Source organism: Polistes dominula, unplaced genomic scaffold (genome assembly GCF_049000335.1).
Source record: "Polistes dominula isolate Pdom_NZ unplaced genomic scaffold, Pdom_raw_medaka contig_78, whole genome shotgun sequence".
Taxonomy (NCBI): Eukaryota; Metazoa; Arthropoda; class Insecta; order Hymenoptera; family Vespidae; genus Polistes; species Polistes dominula.
This window is the reverse complement of record NW_028301042.1, coordinates 1050651-1078460: the sequence shown is the minus strand read 5'-3', so window position 1 is coordinate 1078460 and position 27810 is coordinate 1050651. Positions and strand designations below refer to the sequence as shown.

Here is a 27810-nt window from a genome sequence, read left to right as displayed (position 1 = left end):
GGGAGGGGAGGGGAGAAAAGAAAGAAAGAAAGAAAGAAAAAAAAATAAAATAAAATATAAACGTCACGCGAAAAGCTCGATGAAACTTTCAAACGAGTTTTTCTTCTTCTCCACCTCAGTCCTTTCCTTGCCAACTTCTTCTTCTTCTTCTTCTTCTTCTTCTTTTTAGTTTTTTTTTTTTTTTTTTTTTTAGTTTTTTTTTATTATCTTATTTTTTCTGTAAATATATATTTCGTCGTCAACCGTTGTATATTCTTTTTACACATGCCAAAGAGATTTTGTTTTCTATCTGTTACGTAGAAATAAACAAATCTCAAAGTTTCTTACTCGATGATGATTTTCCTTTTCTTCAAATTTTTTTGTTGTTCTTACTCGTCAGATTGTTTAAAAAAAAAAAAATAAATAAAAAAAAAAATAAAAAAAATTCAAAAAGAAAAGTAGAAAGAAGAAACGAGACAAAAAAATAAAAAAACGCGGAAAAGAAAAACTATGGGGAGAAAACGAAACAAACAAAAACAAAAAAAAACACCACAAGAATTATACCAGACGAGGTTACCAAAAAAAAAAAAAAATAGAATGAGAAAAGAAGAGAGAGAGAGAGAAAAGGGTTTGGAAGAGGAGGGGAGAAGGGGGAAGGGGAGAGAGAGGAGAAGAGAAGGGGAAATGGGAAAAGGGGTAGATTTCTTTTTTTACTTGGCTTCGTCGTTTACAGGATTCCATGTAATTAATTAGAATTTTTATAAGAGGAATAAAGATAGAAAGAAATGAAAGAAAGAAGTGAAAGAAAGAAAGAAAGAAAGAAAGAAAAAGAGATAGAGACAGTGGTAAACTCGCAACTCGCGTAGGAAACGTACGAGTGTTGTTTATATAAAAATGAATCATATTTTATAATTCGAAAGAGCACCAGAAAATAAAGAATTAAAAAAAGGAAAGATGAAAAAATGGTGAGAGGAGAAGTGGTACAAAAAAAAAACGGTGGGAGGAGAGTAGGAGGCAGTGATGAGGGGGTAAGGTGGGGGCCGGTGGTAAAAAGAAAGAAAACGAACGAACGTGAAACGAAAAGTAGAAGATATTTGTGAAAAAAAGAATGGTCAGGGGAAGAAGATGGGTCCTGAGGAGAGGTGGTGGGGGGGGGAGAGAGGAAATGTGAGGTACGAGAGACGAAAAGGTAAGAGTTAGAGAAGGGCAAATGGTTGGTTGAGGGGTTGGGACGGACGGAAGAAGATGAAGATGAAGGGTAGGAAGGAAAATAGCCAACGCAAAGTAGAAACTCTAACAAACAAACAGAAAAAAAAAAAAACAAAAAATAAAAAAATAGAAAAAAATTCGCAGAGAAAAACAAAGCGTAACCCGTCAGAGAATTAAGAACGATATTTTAACGCTCGACTTAATTGTATTAAATTACGAATATAAGGGTGGTAGTGATGGTGATTGTTATGACGGTGGTTGAACGTTTGAGAATGAGGATGAGAAACAAGTAACAGAGAAATGATGAAGAAAATATGAGGAGAAATGGAAAGATGAAAAATTATTACATAAAATCATGAAGATATTATGTATATAAATGTGTATGTGTGTGGGCTTGTGTGTGGGTGTGGATGTGGGTGTGTACGTTTGTTCAATTTCAACGAGGTTATTTTATTTTTGGTGTGCACAGTGGAAAAATATTTCAACGTATTCACTTGGCGTTTGATTTTTCTTCTATATTTTTTTTTTGTTTTTTTTTTTTTTTGATTTTTTTTTTCTATTGTTCTTATTAATTTATAACAATTAATAGTAAAGAAATAATTACAATTACAATTGATACAATATAGTCGAAAAGAAAATAATATTATTAATAATAATAATCGGTGGTTGGGTCAAATTGTCACTGGAGTGTTTGTTTGTTTTTTTGGGTTTTTTATTTTTCATATATTTTGAAAGAAAATATATGACAGTAAAATGAATAATTATTTTTATTTATTGAAATAATAAAATAATTATATTATTATATTATTTTAATAAATAAAAAGATGGAATACAGTTTTTTTTTTTTTTAGAATAATTCGATATTGGTTTACTTTTCTTTTCTTTTCTTTTTTTTCTCTCATTTTTTTTTTTTTTTTTTAATTAATTGATTTCGTGATCGATGAAATCGTTGAAACAAATCAAATAGAAAAAAAATTAATGGAAAAATGAAAAGAATATTGTGCGACAAATATGTGATTAGATTTGTAATGAATAACGCGAAAACAAACATTGAAAAAAGTTAACATCTTATAAATGTATAATTAATATAATAATTAATCAGCGTGATGAAACTTTTTATGATTATCCAAAGTAACTTGACCTTTGAAATATTTGTCACAATCCTCGCAATAAAAACGTAATTTGTTTTCGTGACACTTCAAATGTTTGTTAAGAAGATCCTTTCTGGCAAATGTCTTTTCACATGACGTGCATGGAAACTTATCAGGATTCACGTGAAACGTATTATGACGCGTTAGATTGTCCATTCTAGTGTATTTTTTCGTACAAATGTCGCACGTAAATTTGTTCTTTTCCAAATGTGATTTTTGATGATGACGCAAATACTTCTTACGTGAAAATATTCTTTTACATGCGCAACACGTTATTTCTGTAGTAGTAGTAGTAGTAGTAGTTGTTGTTTCTGAATTAATCTTACCATCCATGTGTTCGCTCAAAATTAAATAATTGGAAAATTCCTCATGACAAAATGGACAAATTGGTTTTTTCGGTTGCAATTGTTGTTGCCTCTGTTGTTGTTGTTGTTGTTGTTGTTCCAATTGTTTTTGTTGCTGTTGTTGTTGCAACTGTTGTTTCTTATTTTTTTGTATATTTTCTAAAAAGGTCGGATCTGTCATGATTTTATAAAGAAACGTGTCTTTCAATTTGTCAGCAGGATCTATCGATGATTGATGATACGTCGTCGTTGATTCGTCAACGTTTTTATCCAAACTTTCTTTCTGTTCCTCAACAATATCACTTTCTTTAACTTTAACTTTGGTTACCGATTGAAGATTACAATCACGAATTGATAAATCTATTACTTCTAAATTATTTTTATTATCGTCTATGGGATATGATTTTGATTCTTCTATGGTATACCATTTGAAACATTTGCAGGTCGATGGTCCAGCAACTGCATCCACGAAAAATTTCTCCTTTTCCTTCTAAAATATATATATATATATTTTTTTTTTAATTAATCAATTCAACCAAAAAATAAGATCAATTAATTTTACGTACATAAATCAACTTCAAATATTATTATTAAATATTAAAAATTAGAAAAAGATATTAAATTATAATTGACAATAATCAAAAAAAAATAATGAAATTAAACTGATGGAAAGAACTGTCAAAATTTGCGAACTAATTTGAACTTTTGTCTCTTAAAATGAAATATGTAGAAAAACATTGACGCCTGTGTGTATGTGTTTGAGTTGGACGTTTACATCGATAATGTGAAACGTGTACAAGTTTCTTATAAACGTATATCATTGAAAGGACACCAATATAACCTTACATATATATATATATTTATAGACGTTTAATAAGGTGAATCTAAAATCGTATAAAGTAATATAAACCTGTGTTATAGCTGTCAAACGAAATTTCAATCCTACCTCTCTCAATTCTGTTACGTCTTTCATTATTAACGAATTATTAGAAATAACTTTTTCCTCATGGTGATTATTATTAATATTATTGTTATCCTTTTTATTCAATGTATTAGAATTTTCCGTGTTTGATGCGGTAGCACCTATGTCATTTTGAACGATCATGTGTCTCGGTACAGTTTTCACTCTCATCTTAATTAATATATATTTTTTTCTTATCTATTTAATTCAACGTAAACGTTATGTTATTACATAAAACAATATATAAAAATATAATTATTTATAATAATAATAATAATAATAATTTTTAATAAAAATTAAATGTTACCTTGATGAATCCGAAACTATCGTTCGTTTTTTGTTGAAAAAACTTTTATGCAAAGATGAAAAATCTTCAACTGAAAGTTATGTTTTTGTTGTTATTTTCTATTAATTATTATTCACACACTTAAAGATATATTTTAATTATGATGCACCATTTAATGAATATTTTAACGTAATAAATATAATATAATATTTAATAATTATTCCGATAATAATGTAATCATATTGTTAAGTGTTATTATTCGTGATAAATAAGATAGGAAATATAAGAAGACCCATCGACACGACTGACGAAGATCAACTGACATTCCATACTTGACTTATGATGTCCTTCGTTTCAAATGACAACAAAGATCTTTCCGAATTCAATGTCCTTATTGATATGAGGTTATTTATCAAAGAGATTATTTACTTTTTCTGTAACGCTCTCGTATACCTGTATATACACGTTCCTGTTTTGTCTACACAATACATACACACTATGCTATATATAATAAGTAAGTTTGTATATGTACATACATGTATGTTTATATGTTTGTATGTGTATACACTGAGGAATATACTGTGTGTATATTATAATAGTATATATCAGACATAATATTACTTTATTCTCTTTTCTGTTCACACACACAAAAAAAAAAAGATTCAACAATATTTTCAATATTGATTTATATATTAATGTAATATAAATAAATGCAATTATGTTTAAAGTTTAGTATTTTTATTTTTATTTTTATTAATAATTGATGATTCAGTTTTAAGGATTTTTCTTTAAAAATAATAATTAGTATTTTATATATATATATATATATATATATTTTTTTTTAATTTTTGTTATGATGATTAACAAATTTGTTTTTTCTTCAAAATTAACTTTATTACAATATTTTTTATAATATTTTATTTATAATAATTATTATTCACTTAATTAATTAAATACCAAAAATAATTTTATTATAATATTTATTATAATATTATAATTAATATATAATATTATTTACTTAAATAATTAAATACCAACTTATCCCATAATTATTAGAACACCGCACATATTAGCTAATAAAACTAAAAAAAAATAAATAACAAAATCAAACATAAGAATAATTTCAAAATATTTCACACACAAAAAATAAATAAATTATACAAGTTTTGATAAAAAAAAAAAAAAAAGGAAAAAAGGTTTGATAATAAAGAATTGGTATGGGTGTGGTCTTTGATAATTTTTATTTTTTTTTTTTTTTATTTTTTCGGAGGAAGTGAGTTTGGTCTTTTTTTCCACCATTTGTCCCCCAGTATTTTTTTCTTTCTATTTTCATTTGGTCGTTAATACGGCATAAGAAGAAGAGGTATGGGGGTTAAAGCGAGGGTTCAAGCAAGGATTTTTAATTGTAGTTCACTCGGTATAAGCTTTTAGCTCGTGCCTTAGCCAGCAACCGTAGTAGCACCAGTACCAGTACCAGTACCAACGCACCAGTACCAGTATCAGCAATAGGAGCAAAAGCAGAAGCAGTAGCAGTCGGTATTGTCATACCGAGCACCGCTTTTTCTTTATTTCCCCAGTGGCTGGATGAGGTTATACATTTTTTTTTAACTACGGCAATGCCTCCGTCTTCTTATTAGCAAAGCTAATTGGAAATACAAATGGTTATTCACGGTAGTAAGATGGAAGGTCGCTGCGCGAGAAGATCGGTGCTCCTGAAGTTAGGGAAAAAGAAAAAGAAAAAGAGAAACGAAACGAAACGAAACAGAAAAGAAAGAAAAGAAAAGACAAGAAAAAAAGAAATAAAAATAAAAATGAATGAGTGAATGTGAGACAGATAGATAGATAGATAGATGGACAGACAGACAGGCAGACAGACAGACAGAAAGAAGGAAGATCAGTGAGGTAAGGGTGGAGAGGAGGGGTTGCTGCTGCTACTACTGCTGCTGCTTGGCGCACACTTGTGCGTATTAAGCTTGTATTTGCCCCGGATAATTAGGACTTTTTTCCCGGCCAATTCGAATGAATAATTGATTTTCTTCTTTCCCGTAGTCGTACCTAAACGAAAGTCCGAATACCCGTCGACTCTTCCAATGACAATCACACAAAAAATAAGAAAAAAAGCACAAGACGACGAAGAAGAAGATGATAAAGAGAAGAAGAAAGGAAAGGGGATGTAAAAATAAAACGAACGTGAAAAAACGAACTCAAAAAGATAAAGTAGAATCTTTAATATGAAATATTCAATGCAAAACCCCATACCCAAACTACCCCATCTCAATCGTGTTGTTGATGATGCATCTGTATTGGGGTGTGTTCTGAAAAGGTTCTTATTCGAATGTTGTTCAAGTATTATTGTTCTTAATAATAATTTAATTGGAAATCAATAAAGGTTAGTTTTAATTTTACTGTTGTTCGATAACATGCCAGTCAAAATCTTCAAAAAAAAAAAAAAAATACTAGTATTAGTAACAGTTTTAGTAGTAGTAGTAGTAGTAGTAGTAGTAGTAGTAATCCTCTAAGGAACAACCTTTTTTCTGTTTCCTTTCCTTTTCTATTTTCTCTCTCTCTCTCTCTCTCTCTCTCTTTAACTTCGTCGCGAAAAGAAAAGAAAAAAAAAAAGAAAGAAAAAAAGAGAAAAATGTAAAAGTGCCCGCGGCGGACCTGCTAACTTTTTTTCATCAGCATTTTACGGTTATACCCGAGCATTAATAATGCACATGCTTAATATAAAGGAGAGAAGCAAGCCCGCGAGTCTTCGTCTAATAAACTGGAAGAATGCTTTATAACCAGGCCGCGGTTTCGGCACGAGAAGGTAGTTCGAAGAACGAAGAGGAGTTACGAAAAGGGGGTAGGAAAGAAGAACTGTCGAAGAAGGGTGATGCTAGTGGTGGTGGTGGTTGCTTCCTTCGTTCCTTTATATCCCACAAAATAGCCAATCTTTCCACAGCTCGCGTCGAAGGAAAGTGGCCAAACTTCTTCAGACGCAACTAGACGGTGAACTCGTTCTGCAAAATTTTCTCTTTCATCTAACCGCCCCACCCCACAACCCCCATATTCTCTCCTACTCCCTTCCAATCCACCGTTTTTAACATTAACCAACACCACCCCTTTTTTTTTTACCGATGGAATATTATCATGGATCTTCATACCAAAATACTTTGATGAAACTAATCGTGAAAGGGGTAATATTTTTTAAATAATTTTCTACCCTTATATATATATATATATATATTTTTTGGTTAATTAATTTTGTAATTTGTCGTGCATTTAGGTATAATTTTCAAGTAATATTTTATTATTATATTTATTTGAAATATTATACTTGAAATGTAAGCAAAAATTAATTGCATTATTTAAGATAACCTAAATATGTGTCATTTAATAAAAATTATGTCATCCCTTTGAATAATAAATAAAATCAAAATACGTGTATTGATTTAATCAAATGAATTATTTCGTTCATCATACAAAACAAAATGAAGAATAAGAAAACGATGGATGAGGAGGAGAAGAAAGGTGGAAGAGGGGTGTTAGAGTTTGGTGGTGCGAGATAGAATAGGTGAGAGTGTAATGTTTTCTTTTTTCTTCTTTCTTTTTGAAAAATATGAGTTTAATAAAGAAGGAAAGTATGATGTATGGGCCTCGTGCCAAGGGAAAAAAGAACGAACCAGGATCAACCGACTTCGATACACAGATATTGTATACGTAATATAAGTAGATGGTAGTAGAGAAGGGGAGAGGAAAAAGAATACTGTGTGATGTACTGGGTGTCGAAAAGTCTCGTGGGACGTTCGACGGCCTTTTCATGCTCGAACAAAATTGCCATAAGTTTTTATTAAACCAACCAAAGAGGACGACGAAACTTGATAACTGCGTATCTTCTTTTATTTATTTTTTTTTTTTTTTACTTTTTCCTTTAACCCCCTCCCAATCTACCCTTATTATCTTTTTTTTCGGTCTAATCTCGAATGCATTTCAGTATACAAAAAAATCATCTAAGCCTTTGCATTCATCTCGGTTTTGTAATCTGTGTGTGTGTTTTTTTTCTTTCTTTTTTCATAAAATATGATTTTCGTTTGAACTTAAAGTAAGAAATTTTTTAATAATTATTAAATAGAATTATTGATTATTTTTATTATTAATTTAGAAACAATTCTATCTTATTTAACAAAATATAATATACGTTTGAATAGAAACAAATCCTCTTTCGTTTAATATTCATTCACATTAAATATCTCTCATTGAAATCTTAAATTCTCTGTTAAGATTAATACCCATAGAAATATAATATTTCTATGGAAATTTTGTGACACCCTCGACAAATAGGAAGATAGTAGAATGACCTAACTTTCAATGAAGTTCTCGAAGTACAAGAGAATAAAATATCTTTGAGTTATCTTCCAATATCCATTTCAACCCCCTTTAAAAAGTATTCAAATAAATATCAAGAAAAATAATCAAAGTATACATACATCTACATACAATAAAGAAAACTACTAGATACACACATTCATAAATATTTGTCTGTGTGTGTGTGTGTTTAATAAACTAAAATATAATCTAATTATTATTTCAATAAGGATAAGACATCATCAATGTTAGTTTAATGCAACTAAGGCGTCATCTCGATCTTATTTATCACACGTGTTGCCAAAGTCGAAGTACAGGCATCTCTCTCACCCTTTAAACTCACCCCCCTTTTTACCCTCCTTACGCTTTACTCCGTCAATAGCGCTTCTTAGCTTATGCATAAAGCTCTTTCCTCGTGGCTCACTTCCGAAACTTCCCAGCTCGATCTTTCCTATCCTCCTCCCATGGTTCAGCTCTCGCGATTTCCAAGCACCCTCCGACGTCTTCTCTGGAGGTTTTATCGAGACTTCAACCCCTTCTTCGACCGGTAGTAGTAACAGGGCGTATTTCACGTTCCTTCGTTCGGTTCGTTCGGTTCGTTCGTTCGTTCGTTCGTTCGTTCGTTTGCGAGTGTTTCCGCCAGGATGTATCTCGAAATCTATACGAAAGGTGGTGGGTTTGTAGGGGGTGGTAGCGAGGGGTTGAATCCGAGGAAGAGACTCGATGCCGATGCGGAGGGCAGGGTGGTTCGAGAGAAGGGTGAGCCCCGTCACATTTCACTACAGACTAATAACTTCTGAATATTCATTTCGTGTTTCTCCTTGCCTGCTTGCGAACCCGTAAGCAAAGCTAATGCGACGCTCACAACGCGTGCCATAACAGATTCGAGAAGGTATCTTGTGATTGTTTGCTAGCTGCTAACACCCCCTACAATCTACCTCCCCTCCCAACCCCCATAAACCTTCAAGCATTGATTTAACATTTTAACTTAACCCCTTTCTATTTTACATCACCCATTTCATCCATTCTTTTATCATTGTTTAATTTTCTTTTACTTATCGTTGCAATTATTTGATATTTATTGTTGTATCAGAAATTATAATTATTTATGGTTTTTTTTAATAATTTTATTAATATTTGTAAGTTTTGTTTAGAACAATTTTATGTGATCTGAGTGTAAGAATTTTTCTAAGGGTTGCATCTGTTTCATTTTTTAATGATTGGTTTATTAGATGAATTTCATGTTGGAATTTTTGATTGTTCAATGTTTAAATATTTTAAATAATTTGTTATTTAGTTATAATTATAGGGAAGTTAATGTTTACGAAGTCAAATTTTTCGTAGATTCGATTTAGTGTGAAAAGAGCTTAAGAGGTACGTATTTTCCTTCATCGAAGCGAGAAAAACGGAGCAACAAGGGAAGCAAGGGAAAACTGAGAGACAGTCTCCATGGTAACTATGAATTAAGTAATCAATGAATTATTATTGACATTGATGTCAGTTCTCTTCTTCTCCCATTTCTCCATCTTTCTATCTTTATCTTTTTATTTTCTACCTTATATACCTTAGCAAGTTACTTAGATAGCATTTTAATATATTCACGTTTTCGATATTAAGAGAAATGAGTTTGATTTTGTTACATGAAATTATTAATGGATAATATTTTATTGCATTTGTTTTTTTGTACTTGGATCTTACGATGGAAAAACATACGAAATTTTTTTGTCATTGGTAATTCGATAGGATTTCTCGTAGAAAATACGATAGAAATAAAAGAAAGATATCTCTGATATGGGGGTAAGGGGGGGGGAGTTTACGTTGAAGGAAAAAGAAATGTTCATGGACCAATTGAAGGGACATTGTGCCAACTTCAATTTCGCGATGTCTAACACAAATTAACTTGGACGATATTTCACCCTCCTGCAACACATAGACACACATACAAACTTCGAAGTATTTTCTATTATTGTCTGAAACGATATCTAACAAAATGGTAAAAATAAAATAATACTTTCAATCAAATATTTATTAAATTAAATCAAATAATTAATTATAAATATTTCTATGATGTAAAAACAATTCCTGATGAAGAATTTCAATCAGATAAACTCACCCTGTCTCTAAAGTAAAATATTTTAAATTAAATTAAATTAATTTTGATGACAAAAAAACGTGGTCATTTTTTGATGTATTATTTTATTTACATGTTTGAAATTTTTGTGTACATAGATGACTATTCGTTGGCACCCCCTAACAAAGACCCTGCATAGCTAAATGAGTAAAGCAGTCGTCCAGGAATCGAAAGATCGTGGGTTCGAGTCCTCCCAGGGTCTCTCTCGAAAATAAAAATTTTTACTAGGATGACGTGATGTACGAAGAGGGTGGCACGTTATCGTGCCACCCCCTGGTATATCTTATACTCCTGTTAACAATATTTTTTTTTTGAAAAAAAATCATTACAAAAAAATTATTACAATTTTATAAAAATAAGATTGTTCACGATGAACAGAAATAAGGGTTGTTTGTCAACACATATCAAATACAATTTTTTGAACATGCACCAATTAACCATGCGAATTTTTACATTCTCCAATTTAATTGACAACAACACGGTGACATGTTCACAATCTTTTCTTTTATTCTCATTGAAACAAAAATATTCTATAAATAAATTTATATTAAATAAACATGTACAGATACAACGATAATAATCGAAAATGTAAAAAGATAAAAATGGTGTCTCAGTCGAATCTGAACATAATACATAATGTAATCCTCCGGAGAAAGAATAGATGACAGTGGAAGGGACATGGTGTACACCAGCGTCTCTTCTATTGTCTCTCCTACAAACCATCCCAACGGTTAGGAAGCGTGTGATAATAAATATAGAGAAAATGAAAAATTATTAAAAACTTCCTTTTTAGCCTTGGTAATCCTCGTCGTCCCCAAGAGATGGCGCATTAAAAATCTCTCCCATCCCTATTTTGTTTTTTTTTCTCCAACCTCATCTTCCCTCCGTGCTAAACCCTCCAACCCACCCTCTTCGTCCTTCTTCTCTTCCTCATCCAACAGCAGCAGCAGCAGCAGCAGCATCACCACCACAACTACCACCACCACCACCACCACCACCCTTCACTAGCTAGCGTCTCCGTTTGTCTCTCTGTTTCTGTTTCTCTTTATCTTTCTCTGTTCTTCGTTCAACAACCAACTAGTACAACCCGAGGTCGAGGTTCAAGGGAGTTGGGAGACCGGACACGCGAATTATTTATACGCGGGAGTCTCTCTGACGACATTACCACCGTGTTAGCATTAGATCATAATGTACGACCAAGCGTTACGAGCTAACCCGTGATTTGACCTTACGCACTTTCCCACGTTTTCCCACCAATCTCTCAGTTCATATAACCACTGATGCGACTAACTAAAATTATTCCGACATTAAAGTATGACTTATTTTTGTTTTCATACTAAGTATTTATATTCATCTAAAATAATTATCAAACTAAAAGTAATAATCAAATTAATGGCATGGAAAACAAATGAAAATGTAGATTGCTCAGTGTTGTACACACATAACCTCAAAAAATAATTATAATAAATGGAAGGAAGAATCGACCAATCGATGAGCATTCAACGAACATAATGATCGATAAAAAGTAAAAAAAAAAAAATGGTAAAGAAAGTGGATGAGGATATTAGGTGGAAAACGAGGCACTAAATATTCTTCCTCAGTGTACCATATAAACCATGATCTTTTTTATTTTAGTCAGATGCATCAACTCTTTTCTCCGGACGGTTATCGGTGAAAGAAGATCGAATAACCTATTCAGAATCACCGTCATTAATGTCGTTATCGCCCGTAGACGGGATCGTGGTAAAAGCAAGTTACCTCTTCCTATTGGTGATGCTGATGGTGATGGTTGTTGAAGGTGAAGTTAAAGGTATAGAAGTAGTAGTGGTGTTTAAAGGGTAGTGGTTTGTGATGGTGAAGGTGGTGAAGGTGATGCTGATGGTAGTTGTGGTGGTTGTACGCGGATTAGCGAGGAAAATGGAAATCGTTGAGTTGATGCTCGCACGTTCACGAATGTAGTATGCGAGACTCGTATCGTCGCTTTCATCCTCTCTTCGCGCAACTTAGCGTACTACCGAGATATATAAAGGGATATAAACCGCATCTCCCGCGGCACTGTCGACGATTGGATTCGCCAATTAATCAGTGAACGGGGTGAGGAGAAAAGGAATTAGAAAGGGGTGGATGAGGAGATGGTTCAGAGAAGGGATTGCAATAGACAGAGTATAAAAGGAAAGAAAAGGAACATTCAAATGAAAGAGAAAGATACTGAATGTTATATATGTACATATGAGTATGTATGTGTATTGTAGAAATGGTTGGTAGATCTGAGGGCAGCTTTGGCAGCAATGACGACTCGCCGGAGCGTGGATGAAAGAATAACGATGCGGAAACGAAACGAAATTTAAATATTCTCGCGCTTCCGCGAGTAGTATCGCCAGGGCATTCCTCTTCCTAGCAGCAGTAGCAGCAGACCACCACCACCACCGCCACCACCACCCAACTACCCTTTCTACGATGAACGAGGAGAAAGGGTGCCCAACTCGGTGTAATTGCAAAATTGCGTTAGCTTTGTGTTCTTCCGCCGTTCGTCCAGACGTAAGAGATACCACCGCCCCTACTGTGCGTTGAGTTCACGTGTGTGCCTACCATATGATGATTTATATATATATATATATATGTATATCTCTTTTTATGTATTCTTTTTTTCATCTACCTATCGTTCAAGTAACAACTACTCTTTAACATTCCTACAAACTGTATACGACAATTTTTTATCAACCGCATTATTTTACTGTAATATTTTATTTCTATAAAATTGAATTTTTTGTATATTATAATAAATTAACTAGAAAACGTTGTTGAATTTGTTCTTTTAATAAAAAAATTCGTTACTAAAAGTATTTAATACGTGCTGACAATTCTCCATGCGAATCTTGACATTCTCCAATTTCGGTTTTCTACAGTAACATAGAAAAATCTCGAAAGAATATAATATTTTCTCGTGGTCGAGTAAAAAAGAACAGAGATAGATATGAAAAGATAGATATAAAGGTTAGGTAGATATAGAGGTACGAGTAAGAGGTGGGGTTGGTGAGGGGGGGTGGAAAAGGGAGGAAGGAGGGTATACGCGGTTCGTCCCCGCTGTATTAGATTTGCTTTCTAGGACACTTTAATCAGAATGTACCTATGTAAATTTTTGAATACACATCCCTTCTCTCTCTTTTTCACTCTCTCTCTCTCTCTCTCTCACTCTCTCACTCTCTTTCTCTCGTCATCGTCTCCCTCGCGATGTTTGTATAGGTCAGGCAAAGGTATTTTCCTGGCGATGGTGAGGAGGACTGTAGAAAGAGAGGAGGAAACTCAGAGAGCCGTCGGCATCGCGTACCGTGAATTAAAGAATTTGCAATTCTGAATTTCAGGTGATCGCATACATACACACATACCATACACGTATACATATACAACTACTAACTTATACCTTTTTCAAAACTTTATCTCGGACCATCGTTCTTCTATCTACGAGGACAGTTTCTAACAATTCGTCTTTCCTGTATCAACCTTCTTTAATCAACTATATATATACTTTTTTCATAATAAAAACAATATAATTATCATATGTACATATTTGTTAATATAATATTTATGACAATGTATTTAAATTGCAAATATTATACTTTAGAATGTCTAACCGATTGATTGCAAGAAAATATTATCAATAGGGTTATAAGAATTACTGATTAAAAACAATTTCAATTCCATTACTAGAAAAATGTTTAAAGAGAAAGAAAATGAGGCGCCTGGAACGCAGTATGATGGGGGTTTAAGGGGGTGAGTTTGTCGGCACTGAACCGTTGTTGAAGCTTCGCGACGAAGCTTCTTTCGCTAGGCACGAATTTCAAGATTCATTCCGACGGACAATTACGACATTTTAATTGCACAATACCCCGGGGCCACGCGGATAGCGTCGAACAGGCAAGCAGGGTAGGCAGGGCAGTTCAGGGCAGGGTAAAGCGAGGTGATGCAAGTAAACTGAGGCGAGGGGCGTGGATCGTGAAGAACATACACCGGGGGGTGGTGGGGTAGTTAGAAGGGTTTCATATGTGAGAGGAAAGGAAGGAAGGAAGGGATAGGTGTATAGCGAGAAAGAGAATGAAAAAAAAAGAAAATTCTTGCAAAGGGAAAACGCGCTCGAGCGAAAGAAAGAAATAAAGAAATAAAGAAATAAAGAAAGAACGAAAGAGTGTGTGTGTATGAGAGAGAGGGAGAGAGAGAGAGACAGATAGTTGAATAGGGTGCAAAAGAGTTAGAAAGAGTTTCGGTGAGAAAGAGGAAAAAGATGAGAGATACTCGGGAATGAGGAAGGGGTTAGTAGAACCGGCAATAGGGGTGGGGTTAGAAATGGGTGGGGGTGGTTAAAGGGGGAATGGACGGGCCAGAAGAAATGACCGAGCGAGCACACACGCGTATAATTATAATAACATTACTTGACAGAGATGGCGGCGAGAGGCGAGTCCAGCAACCGTTCTCTCTGCGTTGCCTCACCTCTACTCAGCTCAGCTCAGCTCTGCTCAGCTCTGTTCTACCCTGGCTTGGCTTGGCCTGGCCTGGCCTGGCCAAGCTTCTACGGGCCGAGCATTGAAATATTATACCTACCAAAGAGAAAATAATTAAAATTCAACCCTTGCGCTTGCTCGCTCACTCGCTCGCTCGTTCGCTCACTGAGGCGAGCTGAACGAGTGAGTGAGTGAGTGAACGAACCTGTCTGTCTTTCTCTTTTTCTTTTTACCTCTCTTTCTTTCTCTCTTTCACTCGATACTCGTGCGAGAGTGCAACGTATAAATGTGTTTATGTAAGTGTGTGTGTGTGTGTGTATATGCGCGTACGTCGTTCGCTTTTCTACTTTCTGCGTATCGTACGAGCGAGGCGGTAACTACCCACCCTACCCCACCCAACCACCACCTCCTCCTCCTCCTCCTCCTCCTCCTCCTCCTCGCCTTTTTCCTTCTCCGAAGGACGGCTTTTCCCATATTTTTTCCAACCCCGTAGGTAGCAGGTATTCCAGAAACGTTTGTTCGTTACGTACGTGCTTCTGAACGGCAAAGTATATACGTATTCGTCTATCTACGTGTCTGTGTCTATGTTTATGGGTATGTGTAAAAGTATGGATGTATGGTAGTTCGGTGCACGAGGAGAAAGCATTTTCGCGAAAGCTTTCCTAGTGTTCTGGGATTTACAGGTCGAATGAAAATCGAGAATCCTATTTGTTTTCTTTCCAATTGCTGTTGTTTGTGATTGGTGAAGTATCGAGGTACTTCAGATATATTTCAATAAATTATGATCCTACTCTAATGGCATTTGACAGCTATGCTAAAACTTGCTGTCCCTCATTGCAAAAAAAAAAACGAAGAAAATCGTCGAAGGGACATTTCACAAGGGGTGGGTGGATGTTGTACTTGAACGATCTCTTACTTTTCTCTTGCATTTTCTCGCACTTTGGATTCCATTAATTCCTTTGTTTCGTCATCCCGTCGCGGTTAAGGGACGGCTGATTTTCAAGAACCTTTTTACAATGAGACCCATTAAAATATCAATTAAAACGTTCATCCTATAGCTTCTCATTCCGTAACCCAATCGATTCCAACCCCATTCCATCGTCCAACCCAACAACCACTTTGCTTTTCTTCTTTACCATTGTTATGACAAAATCGTCTTCATTCACTTCTGGATTTTATCTTTCATGGAATTCAAGGTGTTCGAATATTTTGCAGGGACACTTTTATTGGATTAATCAATTAAAAAAAAAAAGAGGGGGGGATGATAATATAGCTATTGAGATTGCATATAAAAATAAATTTATAAATACACTATTAGATAGAAATAATAAAAACTTAAATTCAATTTGACTTGCAATTAAATTTAAAGATAATTATGAAATATTGGGTTGGCAATTGAGTCATTGGTTATTTTAGAAAGCCACCTATCGACAAAATCTGCAATTATTTACTTGCCAACCCAATAAAGTAAAAAACTAATAAAAGATAAATAAAGATTGTTACTTAGATATTTGTCTTTGAATTTGATTTAATTTAAAATTAAACATAAAGATAATTATCAAATAAAATAGAAAACATTTTCTATGAAAATAGAAGATAGGAAATTTCGTCGCATTGCTATCACGATCGATAGTATCACCAAAGCCATCGAACCTTAAATGGAAAGCTTTCGTAGTAAGAGGGTGCTCGAAGGAGAATGTAGAAGAGAAAAGGAGGAACAAGGGTGAATCAGGGGGTTAGTGGGGGGAGGGAGGAGGATTCGAGTAGAGGCGTTGCCGCAAAAGCTGAATTGCGAGAACGGTATCGTTGTCGTTTCTACGAACGTTATTTGTACTTGCTATCGAGCAAAGATCCCTTTCCCTTTTCCTTTCCTTGTGTATCTCTCTTTCGCGATTCAATGTCGCCATTTCCCCTTCTCGTTTCGTTTCCTCGTTTCGTCTTCCGACAAATAAGCAACGTTCAAATCGAATAAGGGATGCTACTTCGAGACAACATCTTATTCTTTTATATGCGACGATCTAACCACCCCCTACCCCTAAAAAAAGAAGAAACAAAATTGAAGTCGTGCACAAACGTTTGGTTCTACTTTTGTTTAGTGAATACTAGAAATTCCCTATACCTAGTGTTTCTTATTTTTTGGTTATGCATTTATTTATGTCATAGGTTTATTAATAAATTAATTTATAAATTTTTACTGATGTCGTTTCCTTTAAAGAACTTTTGCTAAGATTATGTAAAAAGTAGGATCTTCCATTAAATTTATATTCCATAGAAACCATAATCCAACATATGTATACATGATTTGTGTTTAAAATATATTACAAATTTCATTACATTCACAATTATAGACTACTTCAAATGAAAAATATCGAAACGTCGCGTGTTGGGTTTTTAATTAGAAAACTTTCGAAAAAACCAGATTCTATTTTTTATATGAACACACACACACACACAGATACAAACATATACATACATAAATATGTATAATGTAACACGTTGGTAGATATAAACGAGAGGAATAAAAGTTTCGAGGGGCTTTATTTAACGGGACGATGTCTTTTCAGAAATATATCTGCCCATACAGATATACACGCACACATTTATATATAAAATATACTAACACATATATGAATACACCTATACAACACTGTAATGTGAAGGATAAAGGGTGAAGAAAAGAAACAAAAATATGGAAAAAGTTGTTTCGAACGTTGGATCCATTCGTGGAGTCTCACGAGTCCTAGCAAGTACAGGATATGCTAATGCTCTATGGGGTTTTTATGGGAAAACTGGGCTCCCTACACTCTAAAGAACAAACAAAGGTTTCTATAGGTTACATGGTTTGAGAATCAAACTTTAAATCTAAATTAATAAATCATATTTTTATCCAATTCAAAATGAGTATTAAAATTTAACAGCCCTTAATAAAAAATTGTTTAAATTTAATTACAAATGACAAATATGAATAATTTTTTTTTATCCTGGACAGATCGATTGCAAATTAATTGAAATCAATTTTTGGTTGGTTGAACTATTTTAACCATTGACCCTCAGAAAAAGATTTCATCTTTTAACCTCGTCAACCACTGTCATCACCAACCCTAAACCTTTTCTTCTTTCCCTTTTGCTTCTCTGTCTTTTTCTGGGTGCTTCTAAACTCGAAGTACCGATCTATACTTGCCTGAGCATTCCCGTTTTATCCTTTAAAATCGTTAACCCTCCTATCCTGGCAGACATCAAGGGGAATGCGAATTAGCTCATGCCTCCTTTTACTTGCGACGATAAAAATGACGATGAAAAAAAAAAAAAAAAAAGAAAAGAAAAGAAAAGCCGCTGGTCGTTTCGTTATCATATTCCTTCATCCATCCCTTTAAAGATCATTCCACCCTACCCGCCACCCCTCCACCCTCCATTTTCCAGCCCGTTCTACTCGCTTTCTTATTCTTCATTTTCTTCCACCTTGACGCACTAAACACCGCTTTGTTAAAAACTCACTCGATCGATTCGGTACCTTCAGTTACCTTACCCCTACCTCTTCCTACCCCTCCAACAATTTTTCCTTTTTTTCATCTTATATTTATCCCTTACTAAAGGTAATAATTTTCTACGTAATCTCATTTGTGAGGATATTTTTGATGATCACGAACGATAAGATTAAGAAAATAAAGAACCTTAAAGCAAAAAGGGTTACCAAAATAAGAATAGAAGGAAGGAAGGAAGGAAGGAAGGAAGGAAAGAATGAAGGTTGCAAGCATGATCGATTATGCATTATAGACTGGAACCTGACACCCGGTGATAGATCGTCGTAATTAAATAACTCCTAGCGATATCAACCAAGCTCGGAGATTTCCTAGATGGTATACAATCCCTTCCATACCCTTCAATGTCCTCACGCAACCTTCCTATATAATAGCAAGGTATAAACTGTATCGAGGATATATAATAGGTGGGACTGAGGGGGTTGAAAAGGTTTTAGCAGCATGTGCACGTCGGACTTTAGACGGGTTGTAATTGACAAGGCAATTGATAATCGCCGCCAGCTTGACATCATCTCTTAGAATGAACCCTTAACCATATTCCCATATTGAGCACACATATCTTAATCCATAACACAGCTCAATTTAAAGGTGTGTGTGTGTTTTTTAAAAGAGAATGAATGTATACAGCATTATAAAACATTACCTGATAAATACCTTAGGCAATTTATGAAATAAAAATGTACAATATGGAATATATAAATGAGAACTAAATTTTGAACATATGGGAGGACTGAAAAATCTCGAGTCTGTGAAAACATTTTAAGTAACAGATTGACTATGCATCATAGTTTGTACATAGTTTGACCCTTCTTATAGAATCATAAGAATGAACAATGAAATAAAACTATTCATGAACAAGGACCTAGCCGATTAATAATCGCAACGGTTGCACGCTTGAACTCTCTACTGCTCGAGTACCGAGCAACTTCGAGTCGCCAGTTGAGTCAAGTTGAGTTGAGTTAGAGTCGAGTTGAGTCGAGTTGGAGTCAGGTCGAGGTCGAGTCGAGTCGCGGTCCAGCGTAGTTTAATTATTTCGACGTGAAATATGTATGGCGTACAGTCTGTAGAAAGGCGTTAGAGGAATAAAGAAAGAAAGAAAGAAAGAAAGAAAGAAGAGAAGACGAAGTTAAAGTGAGTGTAAGAGAGAGAGAGAGAGAGAGAGAGAGAGAGAGAGAGAGAGTGACGGGTGAGGGTATGGGTGGTGGAAACGGGGGTTTCACGGTGCGACCGAGCAACCTTATTCGCCATTGTCGGCTCGAGGAGTAGTTAGTACGAAGGGTAGTAGTAGTAGGAAAAGGGGTAGGGAAAAAAAAAAGAGAAAGATAGAAAGAGAGATAGAAAAAGAGAGAAAAATGGGAGAGCAAGGGAAAGAGTGAGGAGTAGAGGGTGGTTTGAAGGTGGTCGTGAGAAGTAAGGGGTTACGGGACGAAGAGGGTAGGGTATGGTAGGGTAGGGTGGAAGGGGGACGTTGTAGGCGGCGCGCGGTGCAAAAAATACTGCCTTCTGTTTAATTTCATTTTTAACTTGAGGCTATATTTAATTAAGAAATATCACGAAACGGAGAATATATACGTCGTGGCAGACGAACGGGGTTAACCTACCCCCGAGGTTGGTTGGTTGGTTGGTAGGAAGGAAGGAAGGAAGGAAGGAAGGAAGGAAGGAAGGAAGGAAGGTTGCAGGAAGGTAGTAGGTTGTAGGTTGTAGGTTGTACGGGCACGGGTTCGGTCGTCGTCGGTTGCGTCAGAGAAAGAGTGCGGAAGGAAGGCGGTTGGTTGCAGCGCAGGCCGAGTGTAAATTAAAAAACCCACGGCCAATTTGCGCGGGACAATCTCTCGAGCTTCGAAGAGAGGAATGAACGAATGAGAGAGAGAGAAAGAGAGAATATAAATATACGATAGTAAAAGAGAGAGAGGGAGGGAAATAAAGTAAAGAAGGCGCGACAGAAATAAGAGGTAAAGGGGTAGGGGAAAAGAAAGTTCTGAGGACTACGACGGCGACGATGATGAATGGAAAAAACAACGGGGGTGGATTTTTATGGCTATGTATACGTGTGCATCTAAGTTTGTGTGTGCTTTGTGTACTACATACGTAGTACTAGCAAAGATCCTCTGACCCCAATGCGCCAGTCATTTCTACTTCCTCCTATAAATCCGTTTGTATTTTTTTATTGTTGTTGTTTTTCTTGTTTTTTTATTTAAGATTCCTGAACTATTTTTAGATTTATATGAAACTTCTAAATATAATATTTGACTTTGGGTTACCTCCACAAGGAACTTGTCCCATAAAATTGTACTTTATTAATGAACAATATAATGGTTATAAATTTAATTAAATAATTAACAATAAATTCTATATGTTTTACCAATATTTTCCAATTTTTAGCCAACACAATTTTTTTGTAGAATCATCGATATTATCCTCACGTAGGTGACGCCTCAAAAGTACCCCAAGAAAGCTTTTCTTATCCGAAGGGGTAACTTTTGAACGAGGACGACAAGAAGTGGCGGTGGTGGTTGTGCACCTTACCCTTCGACTGGGTGGGGGATTGAGGAGCAATTTTCACGGCGGCAGTGACGACGATGGTAAGGGGTTAGGGGGTTGAGGGTGGGGATTGGATATATCCGGAGATCTTATAGTACCGAAGGGTTGGCGGCAAAGATCACAAGTAATTGAATGGGGGAGAGGGGTGTAACGCTTCGGGGCCAACCCCCGTGAGTGTTCAACCAATTAATCCACTTCAATCCCTAAGGCAACCGCGCGAACATCGAGAAAGGATATCTTTTTCTTTCTATATTACGTTCCAGACTCAACTAAGACGTATTGAGATCGAAAGACTTTTACCTTTGGGATTTAAAATAACCCAACTCTGTCTGTCTCTGTGTCTGTGTGTTTTTTCCTTCTATTATTCTGATACTATTTTCTCATTTTACTTTTCTTTCCATTTTATTTCGATTTTTTCTTTCTTCCCCAATAATTTCTTGACTTATTTTACCATCGCAAGGAATCCTTGGAAATTGACAGAAATATTAGCCATGAACAATGGTATAGGAAATTACAAGATATTAGGGGTTAGTTTTGAACTTTTATTTGGGTTAAGATTGAATTCCTGATAATTGAATTTTCTTACAAATATACTAAATATAATATTTAATTTTTAGTTAAGGATATACAATACATATATGATTCCTTGGGGTTATAGAAGCTTAAAGTAATTTAGCAACAAAATAAAAATCATTCATTGAAAGCTACGAATTGAAGAATAATCTGAAATGAATCTGTTATTAGTAGGATTACTTTTAGATACGTATGTGTACGACTTGATAGAAACGGTAGCCAATCTTTGGATTCGAATTCGTGCTAGATTGGAAATCTGAAATAGGAGGAGTTCGACGGACGGTAGAGCAAGTGGAAACGGCAAGCTGGCGTATCAAAGCGATCTCGCAACACCAATTAAGTCCCTTTCAGACCGTAGGATCGGAGGTGGTCTGGCCAATAAAACAAGGTAAATCCGCATCTACTCTAATCTTACGGATAGGGGGAAACACTTACAGATAGAGACAGGATTGGAAACGCTAGAAATACGAGTGAGAGATGGTAAAACGTTACTAAGGGTTGAATAGGGGTGAGGTGGGGTAAGATAATGTGTATCTAACTCTACTCTTTTGCAAAAACTAACGACTACAACCATGTGTTCTTCAGATAGGAAAGCAAACAAGATTTTAACCCGATCCAAATGAAATCCTTCTTACATCCCTCTAATGACACTCAATTTCTATGCTGGATTTAATGTATACTCCTCCCACTTCAATACTCTCAAACCAAACCCATTTCAACCTTTTCCTTTATCCAACTGAAATCTATGCTTTAGGAAAAAAAATGTATCATTTTATATTACTTAGTGGAACCTTAAACCGTCAACATCAGTGTTTCTCAATCTATGAATACTTCAAATTACCAACCCTTAAATTAAAAAAGACAATTAATAATTAATTAATTTAAAACAAATACAAATGAATTAACTCTCTGATATTACGAGTTAATAGTATTACTTTTGTTTCTAAATAAATGATAAGTGATAACATAAAAATCAAAAAAAGAGAAAAGATTGACAATCGCTGTAAAATGGCAGGGTAATAAAAAATGTACAGGGAAAAAAAAGGGGCGGTTTAATCGAGCTTCAAAAATATTTCAAGAATAATTTTTCCGAAAGATCGGACGCTCAGCGGAAGAGCCGAAGTTTATGGTAGATTGTATGAACCGTGGGAGGTGGGTCGGTCGGAAGGGGTGGTGAGAAGGGTGAAGGGAATGGTAGGTACTACGTAGAGATTGTCGAATCGGGAAAGAAGAGGAGAGGGCAGCATGCTAATTTATGGCACCCTGGCGCTCCATTACGAATATTTATCCGCGGCGAGTTTAATCTAAACTTGGGATAGTACTCGTTCGTAGTTGTCGTAGTTGTCGTCGTTGTACTTGTCGTAGTCGTCTACTTTCGTTGGTATCAGAGCCCTTATATTCCTCCTCAAATTCTTACAAGACTTCCTACCAATCTTATATACTTCACCCTTCACCCTTCTCCACCCTATTTGAGAAGAAGTGATGTTGCTTTCTCTAACGTCTGCCTTGGTGCTAACCAGAGGCCCTTCTTAACGACGTATTGTCTCCACAACTTATCAAAACAATTCCTTTTACTGTCCCTTCTGTCCCTTCTCTCATACTCTTTTACTTAATTCTTAAATTTATGACTTTTTATAATAAACAAAAATGTATTTAATACATTTCACTTGATTACCCGATAAAACACGGTGAGCTGATTTGCAACTGAGGTTACTAACATTTCAATATAAATATTTTTACAATATTTTTAACATTTAATATAAAATTTGTATAAACAAATCTTTTAATATCGTATTGAATCTCTTTTGCTAAAAAAAAAGAAAAAATAAAAGTACGATACGCGTTCGCCAACTTTTCCTACGAAGATTTAATGAAACCGAAAAAGATGTAAAAAAAAAAAAAAATATGAACACTCGCAGAAGGAATTGAACGGGTAAGAAGAGGGGGTGAAGAAGAAGGTTGGGTAGTAAATGGGAAATTAAGGGTATATTCGAGGGAAGTTGCGGCGGGTAGAGTAGCAGCAGCAGCAGCAGAGTTGAGCGCATCTCTTCGAGCGTTGAGCGTAAATAAAATATTGATTATGGCTTTATTGCAAATATGTAGAGAGACTGTGCTTTCTCTCTAACTTGAGACCAGGTGAAAAGGCGTAGCGATGAAGATGAGGATGAAGATGATGAGAATGATGATGGGGGGTGAGGTGGGGTGTGGGAGAGGTTCAGAAGAGGTGGTGGCAAGGGGAATGGAAAAGGTAATAAGAGGAGAAGGTTGAGGAATACAGTGGGGTTGTAGGGGGGAAGGAGTATCGCGAATCAGATATGGGGGTGCGGTGCCTTTGTAGGAAGTTTGAAAACTCGACGAGTGGATTAATATCGCGGAGTTCTCGTTACTCGTTGTTGATTTTGTCTGTCTCTCTGCACCCTTTCCGTGCATCCTCCTCATCCCCACCCTTTTCGTCCTTTTCCACCCCGTTGCCACCCCCACCGTCACCCCGTCGTTTCTCTCTTGCAGCCTGACTGAACGAACGAATGAACGAATGAACGAACGAATGAACGTTTCTACCACTCCAAGCAAGCAACCCTGCTTGCCAGCAGGCACCTTCGTCCCTGAGCCTCAACCACCACCCTATACCACCCTTAACTCCCGACCTAACCCCCGTTCCTACTACTACTCCTCGCGAGAAGCTCAAATGTGTCTAATGAACCGGCTTGTGTGCTTATATCTGCGGCTCTTCTCTAACCACTTTATACGGGCATTAGTTCTCAGTATGTATATATATATTTAAATATATATGGGTGCGTGGGTGTGTGTGTCTGTACTTCGGGTAAATAATGTGACAAAAATAAAAACACTATGAGAAAAATAGAGAGAGATTTTATTTTTTTTTGTTGGTTTTGTTTTTTTGGAATTGAAATTATGATATTTTGTGTTGCTTAACTGTTTAATAATTAGGAATTAATATTAGGGGGGGGTGATGTTTTAATTTTAAATAGAGAATCCTTAAGAAGTGAAATTCCCCATAGACGATAATCAATAAATGTTAAATCTTTTTGGAAAAATATAAATGAAACATCGATTAAGTAATAATCATTTATTATTAAAGAAATATAAAATAATAACGTAAAATATAATAATAAAAGAAAATAATCTTTTCGAGTTAAAAATATATTTCTATGTTGAGGGATATAATAAAAAATGTCTCATTTCGTCGTGTCCTTTATGTGTTCCTTTGGTACGCGGATACGCGTATGCGTTAGAATGTCAGAAAAAGAGAGATAGTTGTTAGAGTGGGTTGTAGAGTAGGTGGTCGAGGGGGTGATGGTGATATGGTGGTGATGGTTATGGTGATGGTAGTTGTAGTGGTTCGACGTCTCTAAGCGCGTATTCTAGATGCGTGTATGCGTGACTGCGTTTCTCCCCCCACTCCTTTTACATCGTTCTCGTCCCCCACTCTTTCTTTTTCCCCCCACCACTATATCTCTCTTTTCTAGTGCGCTCGACGAACGACGAGGCGCCTACCGTCGGTATTACGTATTAAAAGTTGCAGCCGACGTGAATTTTTCACAAAGGAAAGTATTCTGCGTCGCTCTCGTATCTTCTATATTAAAATCTAATATGCGAGCAGGAGAAGCTGTAATATCTATTACAGAGTAATATCGCTCTCGAAAACCTTCCCGTGAGTACTTTGTCACATTTACCCGTTGATATCTGGCACGCAAAGCCAGTACTGCATACGACTATGGCGGTGCTGCTGATGGTGGTGGTGGTGGTGGTACAGCATTAGGACGAGAGAGGGGAAAGGTGTGGAATGTTGAAGAAAAGGTTATGTCAAAAAGATGTATAAAAGATTCACAATGCTACTAACAATGATGTTGTTGATGCAACTTCAACATTTCATTTATAAAATTAACTGTAATAGTGTAATCTTTATTTAATTCATCCTAACATGAATTGATCAATTTAGCGCACTACTAATAATAAAAAAATAAATACCAAAAAATGTGCTTTGATTCATATTCCATGAGTACCGATCATTCGTTTATTAACATTGTCAATCGGGTCACCGCCACATTGTCTGAGTTGAGGTCACCGACGGGTGATAATACATGCATAATTCGTGATCTAAATATAGAAATGATTTACGATCGAAATGCGTTATTTGTCGATAATAATTGGTCTCCATTTCGAAGCTGACGTAATCCTTTCAATTTTACTATCTTTCTTTCACTTACACCCACACACACACACACACAGATATAAATATACAACTTGTAGACATACGTTGTCTTGCTTGTCTCATTTTTTTTTCTCTATTTTCTCTTTGGCACCAGTTTAATGGATAAGTCAGTAGATCGGGAACGTTATAAGCACCGTGTATGGATTGGTGGCGCGTGCCATAATTGATAAGGAACGGAATGAACGAGACAGAAATAATCCCCACTACAAATAAAAGCAACACAAAGGATGCTCCTCGAGTGCACGTATCGGGTCAATTGTTAACGATGAATGATAGTCTTAAGTCACTGACACTTGTCAATGATTTCAACGATTCACCTACACCGGTTTCTAGTATAAACGAACTATTACTATAATCGTGAATTCCTATTAGAAAATACCACCATAGATTTTATTATTAGTTTGATGATAGATTGCTATTCCTGTTGGTTAGTTCAAAGTATATCTGTGGTTTAATAAAATAATAATTGTCGATATTTATATACTTTGTTAAATATTAAACTTAACTATTGCCAATTTAAGAGTATCTATTTATATCGTAAGTGATTAATAAATTGTTCTTTTTTTATTATTGTGATTAAAATTTAATGAACTTAATTGAACAATATTTTTAAATGAAATGTGAATCACTATTTTGATAAAACAACGACGGACAAATGTGCAATTTAAACAAACCCAAAAAATTACAAATAACCTTGAAACAAAGATAATATCTTGACTCGGCGGTGTATCCCCTTTCCCAAATCGAAGTGCCATAAGCAGGCTTGTAATATTCGCTCGACAAGATAATTCTTTTTTAAAAAGGGAGAAGGAAAGAAAGAATGAAAGAAAGAATTCAAGAATAAAAAAAGAAAAGAAAAAAAAACAACCTATAGAAAAAGACAGGGAACGATAATTTCATCATCATCATCCCCCGTTCCCTTTTCCATTCCCCCACCAAGTTCTTTCTATCTCAGCGAGTGTACGTACCCTTATTTCTCGCCACCCTATTTTACCGAAGCTCCTTTACATATTAACAATATCGTTCTTCGAAGATAGAGCGGTTTTAGGATAAGAAAAAAAAAAAAAAACGAAATTACGGAAAAGCAGCAGGTCTTACTAAACTGAACAGAATCTTCCATCTCTCTTGCACTTTCATTCTCTCTTACCTTTTTCTATTTTATTTTTCAAGGATCCGATGAGATGCTCTCTTCCTATCCCGTTTTTTTTTTTCCATCCAGTGTGTTACATCCCTCTCGGTACTTTCCATCCAACCCCTCACCCTTCCTACACCTTTCCTACAACCACTACCACTACCATCACCACCCAACTCCCCATTCCATTTCGCTTCTTGACTCGCTTTTTTTACGATACTGCCAATTACATGCCCGTTTGAATTCACTATCCGACCGAGGCGAATATCGTGGCATAAATTTTTATCGTTTGCCACAAGAAGATTCTATCGTCTCGTCCCTTTTTTCTTACGTTCATCTTAAATCTTCATCGTGAACAATGTATGTGCGTATTTTATGATGACTACGACCCTTTTCTCTCTCTCTCTCTCTATCTCTGTTCTTTCACTTATTTGAATATGACCAATATATAGAAGATACTTTAAAATATTGAGTTAGCAACTAAGTCATTGATTCTAAAAAGCCATCTATTGACAAAATCTGCAATTACTTAGTTGCCAACCCAAAAAAGCGCCTTATTGAACACAACTACAATTTTTTATTAACATCAATTTATTATTATTTTGAATAATAAAAATAATGCTATGACGTCCTTGACAAAACATATGATTCCGATGTGCCAGTCAAAGGGTTAAACTAATTTCAATTTTTAAAATACGAATAACAAATATTTTTATCAGACATCATACATCAGGGAGTGTATTCGTGAAATGTTAATAAAAATGATTAGAAATAACGTAAGAGAGAGAGAGAGAAAAAAAAACCTAGAAAAGTAAGGAGCAGGGGATTGGGGTTGGGGGGGTTGGGGGGTAGGAGTAGAAGTAAAAAGAATATATATGATATAA

The 27810-nt window shown here is 35.2% G+C and overlaps 1 protein-coding gene across 1 annotated transcript; it reads right to left on the bottom strand.

Moving 5' to 3' along the window:
* Positions 1–2122: 2122 nt before the first annotated feature.
* LOC107066731 (uncharacterized) lies at positions 2123–4367 on the bottom strand. The gene is made up of 2 exons (XM_089174920.1): positions 3630–4367; positions 2123–3173 (listed from the first exon to the last, which is right to left on the bottom strand). The coding sequence occupies exons 1-2, from the start codon at positions 3813–3815 to the stop codon at positions 2283–2285; spliced, it is 1077 nt and encodes a 358-aa protein (XP_089031046.1). The 5' UTR covers positions 3816–4367; the 3' UTR covers positions 2123–2282.
* Positions 4368–27810: the final 23443 nt, after the last annotated feature.